Here is a 19,141-nt window from a genome sequence, read left to right on the forward strand (position 1 = left end):
GTTATGGATAGCTCAACTGTATTCGAATAATCTAATTGAAATAAAGCTGAATTTATTATTCAACCATCTTTCAATTGATTCACTTCTTTCAATCTTATCTCTCTCATCCACAAAATAAAACAGACTTCTTAGAAAAAAAGGTAGAGATTCACATATCAGCAAATAATTTAAGCATCTACAGAACAGCAATTTCTGGCATCTACAATAGCTATCTAGCTAAGCTTGACACTACTGACCAACAATAGCCAGACAGTTATCGGTAGCAATACATAACAAACTATATCACACTCCTCAACTAAGCATCAATGAAGCGAATGTCAAAGGTGTTTGGATGGATCTGCCACACGTTTAAGGCTGCATATTCCTCTAAACATTCTTTGAGCTGGGCTTCGCTGTATCCCTGGTTAAACCGAGATTTAAACAATCAGATACATATCCAGCATATAATACCAGATAATTGAAACATTCCGAGTAGTATGAGTTCCAAGAAGAGAGAGGCATAATTTCTAGTTCCCATTATAATCAACTCACGTACTACAGAAGTCACATTCAGGCTAAAGGTGTCACAGATCAACTTGGACCTGATATTTTTACTGCTGTTCTAATTTGGCAAGTCTAAGAGTACTTGTTACTACATTATAGAAACTGACCTTTCTTGAGATCCAGTTGAGGGCATGGGCATAGCTTACATCTGTTTTGTTAGCTCTTGCAGCCTCATCACGTAAGATCGAATAAATATCAGATATTGCATCCAGACCAGACCGTTGGCGGTCATCTGAATATAATGAGAACTTCGACATTTGCATTAATCTAAGAGCCTCGTCCACATCACTCTGAGCTACATCATTAGAGAATCGGAGTCTAGCCAGAGCCTGAATATAGAAAAGTACCATCTGTCATGTTAGAGATTATTCTAAGGTACAATTTAAGTGTGTTAAGTTTGTGGTCTATATTGAAAATATAGTGAAACGAAGATTGTCTAAGGTTGAAAACTTCATTTTTTTAAGCCACAAAGCAGCACAAATTGTTGACTCATGGGCAAAACTATTCCAAAGATTCCCCTTCTTACAATATTTCAGCTGTCAATAAAGAAACTTACAGCTGATATCCTCAGAATGCTGAGAAGAGTTCTGATGGTTGTATACGTGTGTGGAGCATTTGATTTTGCTTCTTCCTGCCTGATACTTGAATATGCACTAGCTATATATTCCTCTAATTCCCTTGGTACAGTAGGAGACAGTTTTCTTGCAGCTGAAATATATGCCCTGATAATCACAACACATTAGGTTAACACATGACAGCAATAACTTCCAACAGATATGAGTCAGACACATTGATGACCTTGCATCCTAATGTACACATAACATGGTTAGCAGACCTTAGCTCCAGGAGAGAAACTAACACAACTCATTTTTCATATATACAATAAAGTTGACTGGGGAAATTAGATTCATCTCCAACAGCGAAGTTACTGTAAATGTTTATAGCATACTTACCTAAGGAGAGATGGCTCAAGAGGAGTGAAGCCAAGATCTGGAGATTCTTTTGCTTGGTGTACATGGAGAACATGCCGAGCCATTTCAAGATCAGTATCCATATCTGCTCGATCTAAGATCAACCACAGAAGATCAAACCTTGACAGAAGAGCTGGAGGAAGATTAATATTCTCAGCAGGTGATCTCCTTAGATCATATCTACCCCTGCAACAAAAGAAAGTTGAGTTGTAAAACATCAAAGTTAACATCTGGAATACCTCGCACATAACTATTAGAAAAAACTTGATGATTAGTTCCATATCATTTATTGAACTAACATAAATAGATTCAATACGGAGTACAAGCTGCATTGAGTTTACAAATCAGGTACCAGGCAGGATTAGCAGCAGCAAGAACAGCAGTCCGTGCATTCAAGGATGTAGTGATTCCAGCTTTTGCAATGCTCACTGTTTGCTGTTCCATTACTTCATGTATTGCTGTACGATCAGATTCCTCCATTTTGTCAAACTCATCAATGGCACAAATACCCATATCTGCCAGTACCTGATAGATATGGTGGTTAGGTATAACTGTACAATGAAAGAAAGAGATAACCTAATGGTTTCAATGAAAAAGCACTCACCAGAGCTCCGCCTTCCAAAACCATTTCATTTGTCACTGGATCCTTCTGAACAGCTGCAGTCAGACCAACTCCACTACTTCCCTTGCCAGTTGTATACACACCTCTTGGTGCAACATTGATTATGTGTTTCAGAAGCTGACTCTTTGCAACACCAGGATCACCCATCAAACATAGGTGTAGGTCTCCTCTAATCTGCATTATAAATGAGGGAATTTCATTTTACTAAAGCATGATAAAGTAAAAATAACATTAAAATATGCAGACATTATATAAATTTTGATCGGGACAAGAAGATTCATACATCCACTTGGATAATTAAAACATAATGGAATTTAGTAGGTGCAAAGTGCATCTACACAGGTAATACCTTCATCCCATCTTTTAATTTTCGATGAGGAGCACCAACTAGGAGAAGAAGAAGTGCCTTCTTAATATCTTCATGTCCAAAAATTTCAGGGGCTAATGATCGTGACAGTTTGTTATAGATATCACCATCCTCAGCTAATCGAGCAATTTGCTCCTCCTCCTCCCCTCTAAGATCATAGCTGCATTTAAAGATTAAAATCAACGTTAGATTTTCATGTTATTTATTGTGCTCACTAGATATTTAACTGACAAATGGAAATTCACAATATTCCTCTGAACAAACTGGTAAGAAAGTATCTGGTAAGGCAGTTGCTTTTAATTAGATTAGATGATACCTCAAGTTTCTTATTCAACCCAGAATCTAGAGTGAGTCGAGGGAAAAAATTAATACAAAGAATATTGAATTGCTCTAGTTACTCATTTCATGGACAAGGAATGAAGGTGGCATGACAAGGATCTCTGTTCAATAATGGCTACCTATTCCTTTCAATGTCCATTTGGGATATTACTAACCATAATTTTATTTTAAAAAAAACTCGAATTTTAAAAAATCTGTAATTAGAGTGCATTAGCTGTACCTACTACCTATCCGTGCAAATAAAAATAAATTATTAGCTATTAACCTTAAGCTATAAGAAGTGTAGTAATTTTTATTTTAATGCGTTCAGTGCACATGCATGCAAGCGAATTACTCTGTACAAAAACATTGGACTAGGACATGAAAATTTATGGAATTGATGCAAAACTACAAAAACTTACTCTTCATATTTTTTCTTAAAGTGGGTGACGGACATTGCTTCCAAGTAAGTATCAGCAATTAAGCCAGCTCGCATTGCCCTAAACCCAACATATGGAATCGGAAGAAATATTCCTGATAACTCTACAACATCACCAGGAGAAACCTGAAGTATTACAGATATTATAGAGTATAAAGATTAATAAGATGGTGAAAAACAATACACAGCTGAAACAAAAGTAAAGCTAAAGAGAAGGATAATATAGAAAAACAGACAAGAAGGATGTTGTACAGCCAAATCTATCAAATTGAGAAATGGGTCAAGTTTATGGTTAGGCTTGAACTAAACAGTTGTGCTTTTAAACTCTTGTCTAATGTCTTTCATTTCATAAATAAAGATGCCACAGAATGAAATATGCACTCTGTAACACTTTAGAAGATATCAACGAACATGAGCTGTGATATTTTCCCAAGTTTACATGCAAAATGTGGAATTCAAATAACCTAGGCACTCATATCTGTGACAGCTGTCATATAAAATCCCAAGAAACATATGGCACACATAGATAAACCTTGTACACTATGTGCGCAAATCAGGCTTACTACTATTAGTCTATTACAATGCACGTCTGATATAAATAGCGTTTAAGCTTCACTTGCTGACCTTTCTGGTAAGCTCTCCTCTAAAATGTATAGTCATTGATCGGGGAATGTGACCTTTTGGAACATGTTCAGCTAGCTCTTGAATTTTGGCCTGAAAAGTATATTAGAACATTTAGGGGAAGAAATCCCTTCAGAGTAGTAATGATCATAAACCACAATGAAATGCAGACCTCCTGAAACTTCAAAAACTTTGATGCTCTGAGTTGGGGGATGAGCTTCCCTTTCGCATGGTTTGTTTTGCATTGTTCAGAAACACAATCGAATAGAGGCATAAATACTCGAGCGGTAACTTCCTGTGTCACATGTAAAAATTCGCTCATCAACTTAATGAAGTCGTAGGGGTACCAGAATTCAGAATAAATTGGGAACCGAAAATAAAACCTGATAGATTTCAAATCCACACTCCTCACACGTGTAGACAGCAACCTGCATTAGCGGTTTGACATCCGAGCATCGTGTTACAATGCCGGATATCCTTACAAGCTGGCCAATATTTGAAGCTTTAACCTCCCTGATCGTGAAAGGCCTCCCTTTTGGAGATGCCTTAACATATACTTCGCTGATATAACAAAGGCAAAATGTTACTTCCACCATCCTTGCAAATTAGCAGACAAGTAAAAGTCTCCATTTTTCTTTTTTGGACTCCATAACTACCAGTCTACCAACTAGACTAACAACTGGTGACGATACTAGACACCACCAAAACACTATAAAAACACGCATGAAAGTAAATTTGCCCTAACATAGCATTCTCAAAAATTTCCCAATTACTGCATAGAACAAACCATTTTCTGCTGTCATAGTATTTTTTTACATTAACTACAAATCAGCAGCGCTAACAAATTAAAAATTAATTAAATTAAAGCAAACGTAATCAGCAAAACTTACTAAAATCTTTTAATTTCAGGAGGCATCTTCTTTTGGGGGTCAGAAGCTCCAGCGGAGTCATTTCCTTCCACAACCCTCTGAGTCATAAAAACATCATCTTCGTCATCCGGAAGCACCTCAGTTGGTTCCGGAAGCAGCTCATCAATTGCATCGGCAAATATCCCAATATATCTCCGCGTGTTTTCAGTGACGCGCCTCAGAAATTCCTCATCCAAATCCTTATACTGTTTTTTTTCATCACAGAAAACAAAACCCTAAGTCAGAGCGAGCTACTACACCCAAATTAATGAGACTAGCATACGATGAGCATAAAGTTTTTACATTGACTAGATCTTCGAGCTCAATCTGAACGACCTTAGTTTTCCGATTAGCTACATCTTGCTGGGAAAGAGATTAAAACGAAACTGTCATTAAAGAAGGGGGGAGGGGTGAACTTCAATTTATTAATGAGGTGAAGAAGCAGTGAAGTCTCACAAGGATGTCAATATATTTGGATTCGCCGTTCGCATCAACGAAGTTAGTAAGGAAATCCTTCGCAATTTCTGCAGTTCAGAATAAGATGTAAATTTCAAACAAAACAAATAGACGCACGAAAATGCTAAGACGGGGGGCGGTTGGCTTGCCTCTATCTTGCTTGAAGTCAAGTTCGTTCATGACGGCAGCGTCCGCGTTTGCTCGATTGTGCGTGTGAGAGAGAGAGTGGTGGAGCGATGAGCAGCAGTTGGATATTGGCGGCAAAATGACGAGCGGCAGAAGGTAGAGTAATATAGGGTGGAGGTTTTGGCGGGAAGAGAGAGGTAAACAAATTGCAGTTAGGTCCCCATATTATCATTTTCTATAATTGCATTGCGAAGCCCTTGGATTTCTGGAAATTATAGTTCGGTGCAATTTGTGTGAATTAAATCTAATTAAAAAAAAATTATAGGCATTACGTATCTACACCCGTAGATTTGGAAGTCTCTACTTAATACATTTGGTGATGACTTATAATTCATTTATTAGTAAGAGAAGTATGACTAAATGTACTATTAAATTATATTTGTTTTGTAAGAGATGTATGAGTAAATGTATCAAATTATATTTCTCTTCCACTTTCAGCGTTTCTAACTATTTTAATTAAAGTGCAAACTAAGATGTTTAAGGCTCTCTATTGATATCGTTGCCTAGAAGATAAAATCAAAATAAAATAAAATAATGTTAGTATTGGTTTTTTATTTGGCAAATGAGAATACAAATTTAAATAAAAGAATTGATAAATTATACTCCCTCCATCCCAAGATATTTGATTGACTTCTTTTTTGCACTCGTTTTGAAAAAATTGCAATAAAAAGTTAGATTGGATAAATAGTAATGTAAAAGCGAGAATAATGTAGAGAAAACTCCATCTACATTATTCTTACTTTTACATTACTATTTATTGACTCTAACTATTTATTGTAATTTTTTCAAAACGAGTGCAAAAAAAGAAATCAATCAAATATCCTAGGACGGAGGGAGTATTACTCATTTCATTTGTCAAATATTAATATTTTGTTAATAAACTACACAGTTTATAATGTAAAATTAAATAGAAGTAAAAGATAAATAGCTGAAAGAGCAAGAGAAAAAGAAAGTGGTGTGTCATGTTATCAAAATTGAAGGAGACTAATTCTTTTGTAGATATGCCAAAATGAAAAAAACATTACTATTAATTGTGAACAGATAAATTACTCCCTTCATTCCTAAAAAAATTCATTTTGCCGTCCGGCCGCCAAAATTAATCAACTTTTATTTTTTTAACTTTTTATTTATAATTACTTGAGCTTCATTATTCGCTAATAATAATTCAATCAATGCTTCTTTTTGTCTATCTTTTATTTACCAATTTTGTGTTAAAATTTGCATTGTTTTTAAATTTTCTATTTTTAGGAGACAAATTGAGTATTATTTTATGGATCAAGATGCAAAATTACATTTTCATCCGTCATCACTGCATTCTACCCACCGTTGCTATATGTTTTCTAATACTTGTGGCCTACCTAACCCAAGCACCATTTGTTATAACTAGATCACCACTGCAATCAACACTACTCGAACCATCAGTCCTCGCTGCTCCAATTGATCATCATTGCTTACTTTGTCTCGTACGTAGCCATCATCGTTCTCGTCGTCTGGTGTAATCCATCCACGCCAACCTTAGATCTGAAATCGTCAAACCTTAATTCCATTTCCTGGCATCCTAATAAAAATTTGTAATTTTTTGTAGTTGAATTTGAGAAATTAAAAAAATATCTTATGCCCTAATCAATTTTTTTTTAATAATTATGTTTATTTTAAGATTAATTCCAGTACTATTTCAAATGTTTTATTTTTCGAGGAGGATGGATATAGTGAGACGCTACTGTGAAAAATGTGGTGTGCGAAATTTGCATATTTTAGAGCGAAGATTCCGTCATTTATTAGCTGTCTGTTTCAGAGTACGTATGTACGACGCCACGCCCCACGCACACCGACGCCACTCTTTCTCCATCAAAAATAAATCCAAATTCAACTCTTCTAGATTTTCATTTTTTTTATTTAATTTTTAAAAACCCCAGAATCAGATCGCCTTTACCTATAAATACCACACTCCTCTACCCGGCTAAACTTCTTTCGCCAGCTTTTGCAACTCGCCGTAGTAAGGTTAGTCTCATTTCCCCTTTCTTATTTCTTTCTCTTGTTTGTTTGTTTGTTTGCTTTAATGTTGAGTTTCTGGGCGTTTTATCTTTATTCATGTGCCTAATTGAATTATTGAAAACTGGTTTTGATTCTATGATCGGTGTGTAATTTTTGTTTCTCATTTCATCTGCAGATTGGTTTCTCATCGGAGCGTCTGATTTGTGATTTAGAGATTTTATTGACTTTTTTTAATTGGCCTTGAATTTGAGCTCTTTTCGATAAGGTTATGAGGGTTTTAATCTAACATTGGCTATGCTGATGCATAAGATTAGAATTCTTCACTCGTTTTCGGTAGTTTTCCTCTATTGGTTCTATGAATTTGCACGCTAAGCCCTAATTTTGTTCTACTGTATCACTTTCATTTCATTTTTTTATTGCTTTCTTCAATCATTCAATTCCCGATATTAGCGGATCAGACCGAGTGAAAACTGCTATAGGGGATTAGGGGTTAGTGAAAATTATTTGATTGTAAATAACATTCGAGGAATGGCTTCAAAAAAATTGCCAACGATCCCGGGCTCTGATTGTGATGAAAGAAAAAGGAAGCGCAAGCTGTCTAATCGCGAATCAGCACGTAGATCTCGGATGAAGAAGCAGCAACGCTTGGATGAGCTGATTGGAGAGGAGGGCCGTATAAAGGAGGAGAACAAGAAGCTGAGTCAGATGATTGACGCCACTACTAATCTGCACTTAGACGTTGCGTCCAACAATAATGTGCTGAGGGCTCGGATTTCTGAACTCACTGACCGCCTCAGGTCGCTCAATTGTGTACTTCAGATTGCGTCTGAGGTGAGCGGCCTCGTGATTGATATTCCGGACATCCCGGATACATTGCTCGAGCCGTGGCAGCTGCCTTGCCCGATTCAGTCTACCCCTGCTTCTGTTGATATGTTCCAATGCTGAAATGGTTGTGAAGGAAGTTTCCAATGATCCATGCTGATGTTGTACTTTCCCTCTCCCTCTTACTATTAGGTTGTTGTTGGATTTGATCCTACAATTGTTTTGGTCTCATGTTTTGGTCTAATGAGCCGAAGTCTTATGTTTTGGTCCTACAATTGTTATCTCAGCAAAGATTAGGCTGTTGTTGGATATGATCATTTGCACTATTCTCATGGAATCTATTGAATTAAGTTCCTCTTCTTTATGCTACTGATTGATTGATCTTTGTGAAGTTGAAAGATCCACAAGTAGTAGTATTCGGATAGCTGCAATTTTGTTGCATAGATGCACTTCTCTTTCGTGTTTTTTATGCTAGCTAGTACTCTAGCAGCAATGTTGCTAACCTGCTATAGATATGTTTGTGCTTATGATGCTTGATTCTCTCGTCGTGAGAATGTGTTATAAAAAGAATATGTATAAAAGTTAAATCTAGAGTTTTGATGATAGCAATGTTATTATTCAGATGCAGCAGCAGCAGGTGTGTTGCCTATGTACACTTTGAGACCTGATAGATAAAATAATGTATCTATGGGGTTGATTCTTTCGATGTAGCATTGATAAATCCCAAATCATGATCCTTGTTTCATTGAAAGGCTTTAACTAAAATCCGTGATCAAGAAACACAGTATTAGTCATCATAAGTTCTGCACTCATCTGTTTCAGGATTATCCTTGCAGTAGTTCTCCAATGGATCGGCTTCCTTCTGCCTGTCCCTAGCATGACTGGCTGCCGCACTCAGCTCCTCCACTTCGTCCCATGCAGCCTTGCACTCTCCACTGACAGGGTCCTCCGAGCAAGCCTCCTGTGCATGCTTGATACTCTCCTCGACCTTTCCCGACAGCTCGTCAGGGACGGCTGCTGCTGGCCGGATGTTTATTCGGCGGGCGGTGCACCTCCTCCATGGGGTGGTTGGTAATGAAAGGTTGATGAGGTGAGAGTTTGATGAATCTGTTGGTTTGGAGAAGTTTTTTGGGGTGGGTGTGATGCTCACTCTAGAGATTTTTCTAGATGGTGACAAATGGGTGATTTGAAGTTTATAAATCACACCCTTATCATTTTTGCTTTTAGATTAATAATTAAATCTATAGCATATATCCGGTGAAATTATTGCTTTGAGCTTTGTAATATGAAAATATGCATTCCAATTGCCCACCGCAGCGTGATAATTCAAATTATGGAGTAATTTGAATTTGGTTTTGGAGTATACATCAAATGCAACAAATCACTTTTTTATTTTATTTTATCACCACTACTAAAACTGAAAATCGTTGCAAAATGGGGTAGAACGCGATTGCTTACAACTCTATTTTTAAAACAAGTATTGAAACGATTCAAGACATGAACAATATCATTTTTATTTAATGGTCGTATTTTTCTATTCCAACTCGTTCTAGAATCATCATTAATATTTCTTTTCTACTAATGGTTGTAACTTATATGTGACGATGTCGGTCTCCAATTTATGATTTGTTCTAATTTCATGTGTGGGCTTTGGCTTTCATATCATATGTTTGTTTCTCTTCATCATACTTCTACTTTGATTTTAGGGATCTAAGTGTTGAATTCACATCAATTCGAACTTTGTCAAGAATATCGCTATAACTAAAGTATATATAATCCTTTTGATTCAAATGTATCATCTGCCCTCGTGTTATTGTATATTGTATCAAAATATGAAATGAGAAACATACATTATTTTTCTTTACAAGTCCAAAAAAACATTTATTTAGAGGCATATTTAATTAATACACTTAATTCAACTACTCAAATTGAATGAACAGCTAGCTTGTGACAAAATCAACAACAACAACAAAAGGGAGATGTTTTTTCAGTTGAAAGAAATGGATTAAACCTATATATACAGCCACAGATCTTTGAACCACTCTTTTCTTCATTAAAGAATGAGACAAACAATCTACTCTTAATAAACACATTTCCATCACACACCAATCTATGAAAACTTCCAAGCTGTAACAGACTGTATTGGTGTCCCTTTCCACCCCACAATCAACCCCTTCCCATCAAACTCAAGATCACAACACCTCCCTTTCCCAAACTGCTCCACCACAAGACTTGCCTGATACTTTGACGAATCACTCAACGCGATCTCCACCATCCCAAACCTCGTTAAAAACTTCCTCCAAACACTCAGCTTCACATTCCTCGTCACCCTCTCCTCCTCATCTGCTCCCACTATGTTCATGATCCCTTCCCCAAAGAAACGCCCCTCAAGAATCGCCCTATACTCATTGCCCCTCTCCATGCATTCCTCCAAGCAGTCAAAATACGCGCTGTAGAACAGTAGGGCCTCCATGAAACGGTCTATGAACGACGGGGAGTTGTGGTTTGCCTCGACCTCACTCACCACCATCACAGCTGGCCTAATTCTCGCCAACGCTTTCATCACAGTCTCTAACGACTTGGGCTTTGATATCATGGACCTCAGCATCAAGAAGGAGTAGACTGCAACGGTCTCATCAGGTTCGATGCTGAAGAGGTCCTCGCTGAATGCATCCATCTCGTGCAAGTAGACAACCTCAAACAAGAAGGGAAGGTTCATAGACTGAGCAAAGCTCTGTAGCCTGCTGCCGGTTTTCTCCATGTATGTTTGATCGGCTGGGCCTACTGCAGTTATTCTGAGACGTTGCACCTGCGAGTCTGACAGCCCTTGCATCACAGCCGTCCATTGGATCCCACTCCTGATCTGGAGATCAATCAGGTGGACCTTCCCACCACCTCTCACTTGCTCTATGATGGCCTGCATTCCAACAAACTGCATTACTTGGCCAAAGGGCAGCTGCTGGTACGAGGCCAAGAACGCGTTGTCTGTGCCTAATGCATGCCCTACATGATGACCACCACCGTCTGTTTTCCTCGTGGTGATCACCATGCCACATTCTCTGCTGATCTTTTGCTCCAGGGCTGCAGAGAAGTAGCAGGCAAGGCGCTGCACGGGGGTGCCTGATTCAGACGCCATCACCTGGCAACGAGCCAGCGGCCTAGCTGCTTCATCAAACTGCTTCATCCCCACATTATCTGCTGCAGAGAGAAGGGTGTGCATGATCTCCACATCTCTCTCATCATCGGAACAAAGGCCTGAGATTGAAGAGCCATAAGGGTGGAACAGCATAGACATGCCATCAATTCTGTTGGTGGAAAATTGGATGAATTTCTCCCCAGCAACCATCAAGATCTCCTCCATTGACAATCTCTGATCAAAACTGTTTTTCATCTTTGAATCTCCTTCTCTAGGCTTCCTCAATCTCTGCTTTTCCTTCACATCTTTGCTGAATTCTGATCTTGGTGGCTCCAAACCAACCATGTTCATCTTCTGCACCGTATCACAAGAAGAGCTTTCTTGTCCAAAAATGGAGGAAAACAAGTCCATGAACGCGGTCTCATCCATGTATTGTTTGATCCTCCATATTGCATCGTGATCATGATCGCTCTCGTTCAGTTGGAACACGGCGTTTGACATCAGCCCTTGAGGAAAGAAATCAAGGAAATAACAAGATTTGATATTTTGTTGCAAAACTTTATAAAAAGAACAAAGAAATACAGAAACTAATTAGGCCAGCTTAGGATGATAAGCATATAATATAGTAGCACTGTTTAATTATTGGATCATATTAAAGAATTTGACACATGAAAAGGACAAACAGAAGCTTACAAGGAAATGAAGCCAAGAATGTGAAAATGATCTTGTAGAATGTCTCTTGGCTAAAACATTATGCACTATGTGACTATACACGATATATTGTGTCTATATCTGTAAAGTCAACCAATATCGTAGTATGATATTGAATGCACGTAACGTGCAATCCATCCGTCTAGAGCCTGCAGATTTCTCTATGCTTGGTGTACAGTGATGGCTACATATATTTCACAATCAACCTCAAATTTAAAATTGCAGAAATGGAAACACATATACCATGAAAAGACAAGGTTGTGTAATTGATAATAACGCTGAATGACAGTAGTAATGGAAATGATGATAAGGGACAGACAAAAGCACACTTCTTGAACTCTCCTCTTTGTACTCATTCACATGCCAAGAATATACTAGTATGATATACTATGTATTAATAAAATGAAATATGTTACTCCATATATAGTTGAACTCAAAGTTGGTATGTGACTTCAAATTCACAATACCATAATTATTCTAGTTGGATTTAAGTTGAACTCTCATCATTGTACCTTTTGTATAACAATTTATTGATTTTTACTGCATATATATACCGAGGTGAGTCTTGTTGGCAGCGATCAAAATATTGAAAAAGTGTATATAATGTACATGTATTATGAAATGAAATATGCAAGTAACTTGAAGATGTTTGGACTCTAGTTTTTGTTTGCAAGTTTGCAACTCTTTTGGGAGAATTTTAAGTATTATGATGGGGTACGTACTAAACAAGCCCAATAGCAGTGACGGCCCATCAGCCCAAAGCCCAAGGAAGAGTATCAGTTCGGCATTACCAAAGAGTTCGGCCCCAGCCTACAGCTCGGTAAAAGCCGACCAATCAAGCTCTACTCTCAGATTGGCAAAAGCTGCTCGGCAATAGCTCAGCAGTTCGGTCCCCAAGGAAGAGTATCAGTTCGGCATTACCAAAGAGTTCGGCCCCAGCCTACAGCTCGGTAAAAGCCGACCAATCAAGCTCTACTCTCAGATTGGCAAAAGCTGCTCGGCAATAGTTCAGCAGTTCGGTCTCATTATTCGACCGAACTGGGAGATAGTGGTGTCAACTCATGCAGGATCTCATGCAGGATAGCGGACCAAACAAAGAGATAGTGGACCCATGCAGGATCTCATGACCTCCACGACATCCACGACATAATTACTGATGATGTAAGCCACGACCTACTTAGTGGTGATGTAAGCCACGACCTAGTTAGTGGTGATGTAAGCCACGACCTAGTTAGTGGTGATGTAAGCCACGACCTAGTTAGTGGTGATGCAAGCCACGATCTTAGTTCAATGTATAAATAGAACTTAGATCAGATAGAGAAGGGCTCTAGACACAAAATATCATATAGCAAGTCTGTATTTGTAAGCTGGTAAACCAGATCAAGCAATACAATCTTGCCCTCCTTTCTTCCCGTGGACGTAGATTTACCTCAGTAAATCGAACCACGTAATTCCTTGTGTCGTGATCTATATTTATTACCTGCATTTACTACCATCAAAAATTCGCCCAGCCATCACTGGCGCCGTCTGTGGGAAACAGAGAACCAAATTTGTGATAAAGCGAATTTTTGACCCTTTTTCCACCCCAAAAAAAAAAAAAAAAAATGCATACCAGATCACATAACACCCATAATACCGTTCGTGATAACCCTGAGGAAGCTAGTCCAGCCCGCAGGTCTGGAAAACAGCCTCGGGAGAAATCTACTTCCAGTTCTCACGGAGAAGGAACAAGCCGCTCAAAGACTCATCGCCCCGAGTCTTCCCAGCAGCCCGATTTGAACGAGGCTGTCAAGTTGTTTTTGGCCGAGAAGCAGGAAGAGTTCTTAATTTTCCTGCAAAAGGGCCAAAAGCCGGAGACGAAAACGGTGGATTCTCCCTCCTCATCCAGACATGAAAGTCACTACCGCAGTAGTGCCGTGTCTTCCAGGAAGAAGAATCCTCAACCCCGACATGTTCCTGTTCCTCCTCGGTACCGGAATCACAGGAGAACTCCATCTCCTCCATACCGAAGAGATGTCGGGTTCGCCATGTACGGAGCATTGAAGACTCCGTTCTCGGACGATATCACCCGAACTCCCTTGCCACAGAACTACCGAACTCCGTCGATGACTTATGACGGGTTAGTGAATCCTCATGACTTCCTGGGACGCTATCAGTATAACATGGCGAACCAAGGTCTCAATGAGGTCCATATGTGCAAGCTGTTTCCCGAGCTGCTTATCGGGAACGCAAGAAGGTGGTTCGATAGCCTCCCCCAAGGCAGCATTAGATCTTACCGAGATCTAATGGATGCTTTCCACAGGAGGTTCTTTCAGAAAGCGGAAGCCCGAATCACTTCGGCTCAGCTGCTTTCTATACGTCAAAGTCGCGACGAAAAGATCAGCGACTTTATGACGAGATTCCACAAGGAATGCCTACAAGTAGATGATCTCAATGATCTACTTGTCATTTCGGCATTCCAAAATGGAATCCTGCCCGGAGCTCTCTACAGAAAGCTCGTGGAATGCAGTCCGCAAACAGCTCAAGAGATGTGGGACATTGCGGACCAGTTCTCCCGTGCCGATGAGGCAGACCGTCGCAAACGGTCTTTAGACAGCTCATCCCGAGGAGACAGGAGGAAGCCCGATCATAGCGATCAGGGACATCCTCGCCGAACTCCTTTTGGCGATCAGGGACATCCTCGCCGAACTCCTTTTGAAAGGATTCAAAGGACTCCGGTGCAAGACCGATTGGGGCCACGTCTCAATCCCGAGAAGCCGCCCGCTCAGTTCGTACCATTGAACAAGTCGAGAGCGGAAATTTTCGAACTGCATTCCGATATGTTCGAAAAACCAAAGCGGATGACGAAATCGGCCGCGCGTCGACCTCAGGATCAATATTGCTCCTTCCATCAAGACCACGGTCACGATACCGAGGAGTGCCGACATTTGGCTGCAGGTATTGATGCTCTTGTGAAAGCAGGGACGTTAAAAAAATACCAAAGCAAGCAGCCGAAAAAGAACAAAAAGCAGAGAGGTGCAAACTGCGCTCCTCAGGATCTGAAAAAGCAACAGGACCCCGAAGACGATGACGAGCTGCAATATGATGGAGTAATCCTGACTATTGATGCTCTCCCTGCCGGGAAGACTAAATCGTCCCTGAAGTCAGAGCGCAGAGGCTTCAATCGAGAGGAGCCAACGCATAAAAGGCTGAAGCAGGACGAAGTGATTACATTTTCAGATGCAGATCCCGTCCCGGCCATCTCTCCTCATCAAGACGCTATTGTCATCCAAGCCGGAGTGGCAAACAAACTGATCCACAGAGTGTTTGTGGATACCGGAGCGTCAGTCAGCATTCTTTTTAAAGAATGTTTCGATAAACTAGAAGTGGATCCAGCTCGGCTCAGTCCGGCTCCACTTCCTCTGAAAAGTTTCGCCCAGGAGGACACGCGCCCTGAAGGTATTATCAGCCTTCCGATCACGGTGGGAAAAGCGCCTACAAGCTCCAGTACGATGATCGAGTTCTTTGTGGTAAAAGCTCGGTCCCCGTACAACATCATCTTGGGAAGAGACTGGCTCAACGCAGTTCGGGCCGTTTGCTCTACTTATCACCTCACCATCAAGATTCCCACTAAAGGTGGGATAGCGGTCATCCGAGGTGATCAAAAGAGAGCAAAAGAGTGTCTGCAGATTGCGCTTAAAAGTGCCGAGCAATCAGATCGGCATCATCAAGCATAGCAATCACAGCAGTCGGAGTCTGAGGCAAGCGAAATGACCGAAGTCACACCAGAGTCGAACTCAATGACCGTTCAGTTATACGAAGATGATCCATCCAGAACGGTCAAGATCGGTTTCGCGGGAACGCCTCTACTCCGGGAAAAGACCATCCAGCTCCTCAAGGAGTACAAAGATGTCTTTGCATGGTCTCCGTTGGACATGACCGGAGTGCCCCCTGAGGTAATCACTCATCGGTTAAATATTGATCCTTCAGTCCGGCCTATAAAACAGAAGCAAAGACTCTTTGCGGCAGAAAGAAATCAAGTCATCCATGACGAAGTCCGCCAATTATTGAAAGCGGATGTATTATTCGAGGTGAAATATCCTTCTTGGGTGGCCAATCCTGTGATGATCAAGAAAAAAGAAGGAGGATGGCGGATGTGCATAGATTTTACCGATCTAAACAAGCACTGTCCTAAAGATTGCTATCCCCTTCCGAACATAGATAAAAAAGTAGAAGCTTTGATCGGCTTCGAAATTTTCTGTTTTCTTGATTTATACAAAGGCTACCACCAAGTTTTAATGGATGAGAATGATGCTTCAAAAACGGCTTTCATTACTGACTTCGGCATCTTTGCTTATAAAAAGATGCCATTCGGTTTAAAGAATGCCGGAGCCACATATCAAAGGATGGTAGATAAGCTTTTTCGGCATTTGATAGGAAAAGAGGTTGAAGTGTATGTTGACGACATAGTCGTCAAAAGCAGAAGCACTTCGGAGTACGAAGACAACCTCAAATCCACCCTCGACGTGCTCAAAAAAGCCAACCTCAAACTCAATCCCCAAAAATGTACCTTTTTGGTAGATTCGGGAAAGTTTCTGGGTTGTTGGGTTTCAAAGGACGGACTCAAGGCAAATCCCTCAAAAGTTCAAGTTGTTCAGAACATGGCGATGCCGAAGTCCATACATGATGTGCAAAGGCTAACTGGATGTCTAGCCGCACTGAATAGATTCCTTTCCCAAGCAGCCGAAAAGCAACTGCCGTTCTTCAAAGTGTTGAAAAAGGCACCAAAGTTTGAGTGGGGAGCCGAGCAGAAAAAGGCTTTTGACGAGCTCAAAAGTTATTTAGCCAAGCTTCCAATTCTCTCTGCCCCAACCGATGCCGAAGTGATATTCTTATACTTAGCGGCATCAGATCAAACCATTAGCGCGGTGCTTGTACGAGAAGAAGGCCTAAAGCAGCTTCCCATCTACTTTACAAGCCGAGCATTAAGAGGTCCAGAAACAAGGTATCAACCTCTGGAAAAAATTGCTCTGGCATTAGTAAATGCAGCAAGGAGACTGCGGCCATACTTCTATGCTCACAAGGTATGCGTCTTAACCGATCTGCCACTTCGGCAAGTTTTGACCAAGCCAGAAGCATCAGGCAGAATCGCCAAATGGGCCATAGAGTTGGGAGAACACTCAATCGAATACCTACCTCGGAAAGCCATCAAGGGACAAGCCTTGGCAGATTTTCTTACAGAGGCAAAGTTCGATCAAGTAATCCCTGTCATTGCCGAACAGAAAAATTCTGCCAATACCGAACTAGCACAGCCCCTGGAATCCGAAGTAGAGCCGCCGGATTGCTGGAGCGGATTCGTAGATGGAGCTTCGAATAAAACGGGAAGTGGAGCTGGTATTCTACTTATCGCTCCCGACGGACACGAGGTAACTTATTCACTTCGGTTCTTATTCCCAACTACTAATAACGAAGCCGAATACGAAGCCCTCCTTGCCGGACTTCACTTAGCGCAAAGTCTATTTGTCAAATCTCTCAAAATCCATTGTGATTCACAAGTCATAGTGAATCACATGCTGGGTACAAGTGAAGCCCGAGATGAGAGGATGAAAAAATACTTGGACAAAGCGCAAAGCATTAGCCGAAGTTTCTCTTATTTTCGGATAATCCGCATTCCCAGAGCGGAAAACAGCCGAGCAGATACTTTAAGTAAGTTGGCCTCATATCCGAGCTCAAAGGTGGAGGAATTACTACACCGAAGCATTGATGAAGCTGAGGTACATTCAGTAACCAGCTCGCCAAACTGGATGACGCCGATCTTACAGTATCTAGATCAAGGACAACTGCCCGAGGATAAGAGAGAAGCTCGGAAAATCACATGCCGAGCACTTCGGTATGAACTTCATGAAGGAGTCCTATACAGAAAGTCCTACCTTCAACCGTTATTGCGATGTGTAGGACCAGAAGAGACGGACTACATCCTTAGAGAAGTTCATGAAGGATCTTGCGGTAGCCACATCGGAGCTAGAGCTCTAGCTAAAAAAGTTCTGAGATGGGGATATTATTGGCCAACTTTGGTACAAGAAGCAGTGCAGCTCGTCAAGACATGTACGAAGTGCCAAATCCATGCAAATATCCCAAGGATGCCGCAGACCGATCTATGTGCTATGCAAAGCCCTTGGCCTTTTATGCAATGGGGCATAGACATAGTAGGACCACTACCACAAGCTCCTCGGCAAATGAAATTCCTTATCGTTGCCGTGGATTACTTCACGAAGTGGGTGGAGGCTGAACCATTAGCTACGATAACGAGCTCGAAGGCATTGGATTTCGTCTGGAAGAACATAGTGTGCCGATTTGGCATACCCCACATCCTCATTTCGGATAATGGGACTCAGTTCACCGACAAGACATTCAAGAATTGGTGCCAAGAGCTGAATATTCAACAGCGGTTCACTTCGGTCTCCCACCCACAAGCAAACGGACAAACGGAGGTAACAAACCGTATCTTGGTGAAAGGGTTAAAAGCTCGGTTAGAACAAGCCAAAGGACAATGGGTAGAAAATCTCCCTCAAGTCCTATGGTCCTACCGAACTACACCCAAAACCTCCAACGGTGAAACTCCGTACAGTCTGGTGTACGGCACTGAAGCCGTGATTCCGGTTGAGATCGGCGTACCCAGTCCCCGAACTCTAAATTTCTCCTCAGAAATGAATGATGACGGACTGAGAGCCGAACTAGATCTGGCCGAAGAAAGAAGAGAATTGGCCTGCATAAAAGCAGCCAAGTACAAGGAGCAAGTAGCCCGGTATTATAACCAAAGGGTGAAAAAGCTGCAATTTCAAGTGGGAGATCTCGTCTTGAGAAACAACGAAGTAAGCCGAGCAGAAAAGCTGGGCAAACTCGAACCCACATGGGAAGGTCCATATCGGGTGTCAGAAGTCCTCGGCAAAGGGTCTTACAAATTGACTCACGTGTCAGGAGAACAAGTACCCCGAACATGGCACGTTTCCAACCTTAAGAAGTTCCATTTGTAAGAGACAGTCCGGTCAGTCAGTCTTGTGTCTAGT

At 40.8% G+C, this 19,141-nt stretch overlaps 4 protein-coding genes across 4 annotated transcripts; 1 reads left to right on the forward strand and 3 right to left on the reverse strand.

Annotated features, from left to right (window-relative positions):
* Positions 1 to 111: 111 nt before the first annotated feature.
* On the reverse strand, positions 112 to 5,492 carry LOC121794470 (DNA replication licensing factor MCM7-like). Its single transcript, XM_042192644.1, has 15 exons — positions 5,395 to 5,492; positions 5,246 to 5,313; positions 5,093 to 5,152; positions 4,772 to 4,995; positions 4,265 to 4,442; positions 4,054 to 4,176; positions 3,885 to 3,974; positions 3,244 to 3,386; positions 2,486 to 2,663; positions 2,119 to 2,310; positions 1,867 to 2,039; positions 1,497 to 1,700; positions 1,100 to 1,265; positions 651 to 872; positions 112 to 400 (listed from the first exon to the last, which is right to left on the reverse strand). The coding sequence occupies exons 1-15, from the start codon at positions 5,423 to 5,425 to the stop codon at positions 296 to 298; spliced, it is 2,157 nt and encodes a 718-aa protein (XP_042048578.1). The 5' UTR covers positions 5,426 to 5,492; the 3' UTR covers positions 112 to 295.
* Positions 5,493 to 7,220: 1,728 nt separating this feature from the next.
* Positions 7,221 to 8,617, forward strand: LOC121797382 (bZIP transcription factor 53-like). Its single transcript, XM_042196136.1, has 2 exons — positions 7,221 to 7,432; positions 7,602 to 8,617. The coding sequence occupies exon 2, from the start codon at positions 7,955 to 7,957 to the stop codon at positions 8,369 to 8,371; it is 417 nt and encodes a 138-aa protein (XP_042052070.1). The 5' UTR covers positions 7,221 to 7,432; positions 7,602 to 7,954; the 3' UTR covers positions 8,372 to 8,617.
* Positions 8,618 to 9,035: 418 nt separating this feature from the next.
* LOC121795700 (calvin cycle protein CP12-1, chloroplastic-like) lies at positions 9,036 to 9,463 on the reverse strand. The gene is made up of 2 exons (XM_042194278.1): positions 9,453 to 9,463; positions 9,036 to 9,411 (listed from the first exon to the last, which is right to left on the reverse strand). The coding sequence occupies exons 1-2, from the start codon at positions 9,461 to 9,463 to the stop codon at positions 9,036 to 9,038; spliced, it is 387 nt and encodes a 128-aa protein (XP_042050212.1).
* Positions 9,464 to 10,147: 684 nt separating this feature from the next.
* Positions 10,148 to 12,112, reverse strand: LOC121794061 (DELLA protein GAIP-like). The gene is made up of 2 exons (XM_042192062.1): positions 12,078 to 12,112; positions 10,148 to 11,890 (listed from the first exon to the last, which is right to left on the reverse strand). The coding sequence occupies exon 2, from the start codon at positions 11,883 to 11,885 to the stop codon at positions 10,359 to 10,361; it is 1,527 nt and encodes a 508-aa protein (XP_042047996.1). The 5' UTR covers positions 11,886 to 11,890; positions 12,078 to 12,112; the 3' UTR covers positions 10,148 to 10,358.
* Positions 12,113 to 19,141: the final 7,029 nt, after the last annotated feature.

Source organism: Salvia splendens, chromosome 3 (assembly GCF_004379255.2).
Source record: "Salvia splendens isolate huo1 chromosome 3, SspV2, whole genome shotgun sequence".
In the NCBI taxonomy this organism is placed as follows: Eukaryota; Viridiplantae; Streptophyta; class Magnoliopsida; order Lamiales; family Lamiaceae; genus Salvia; species Salvia splendens.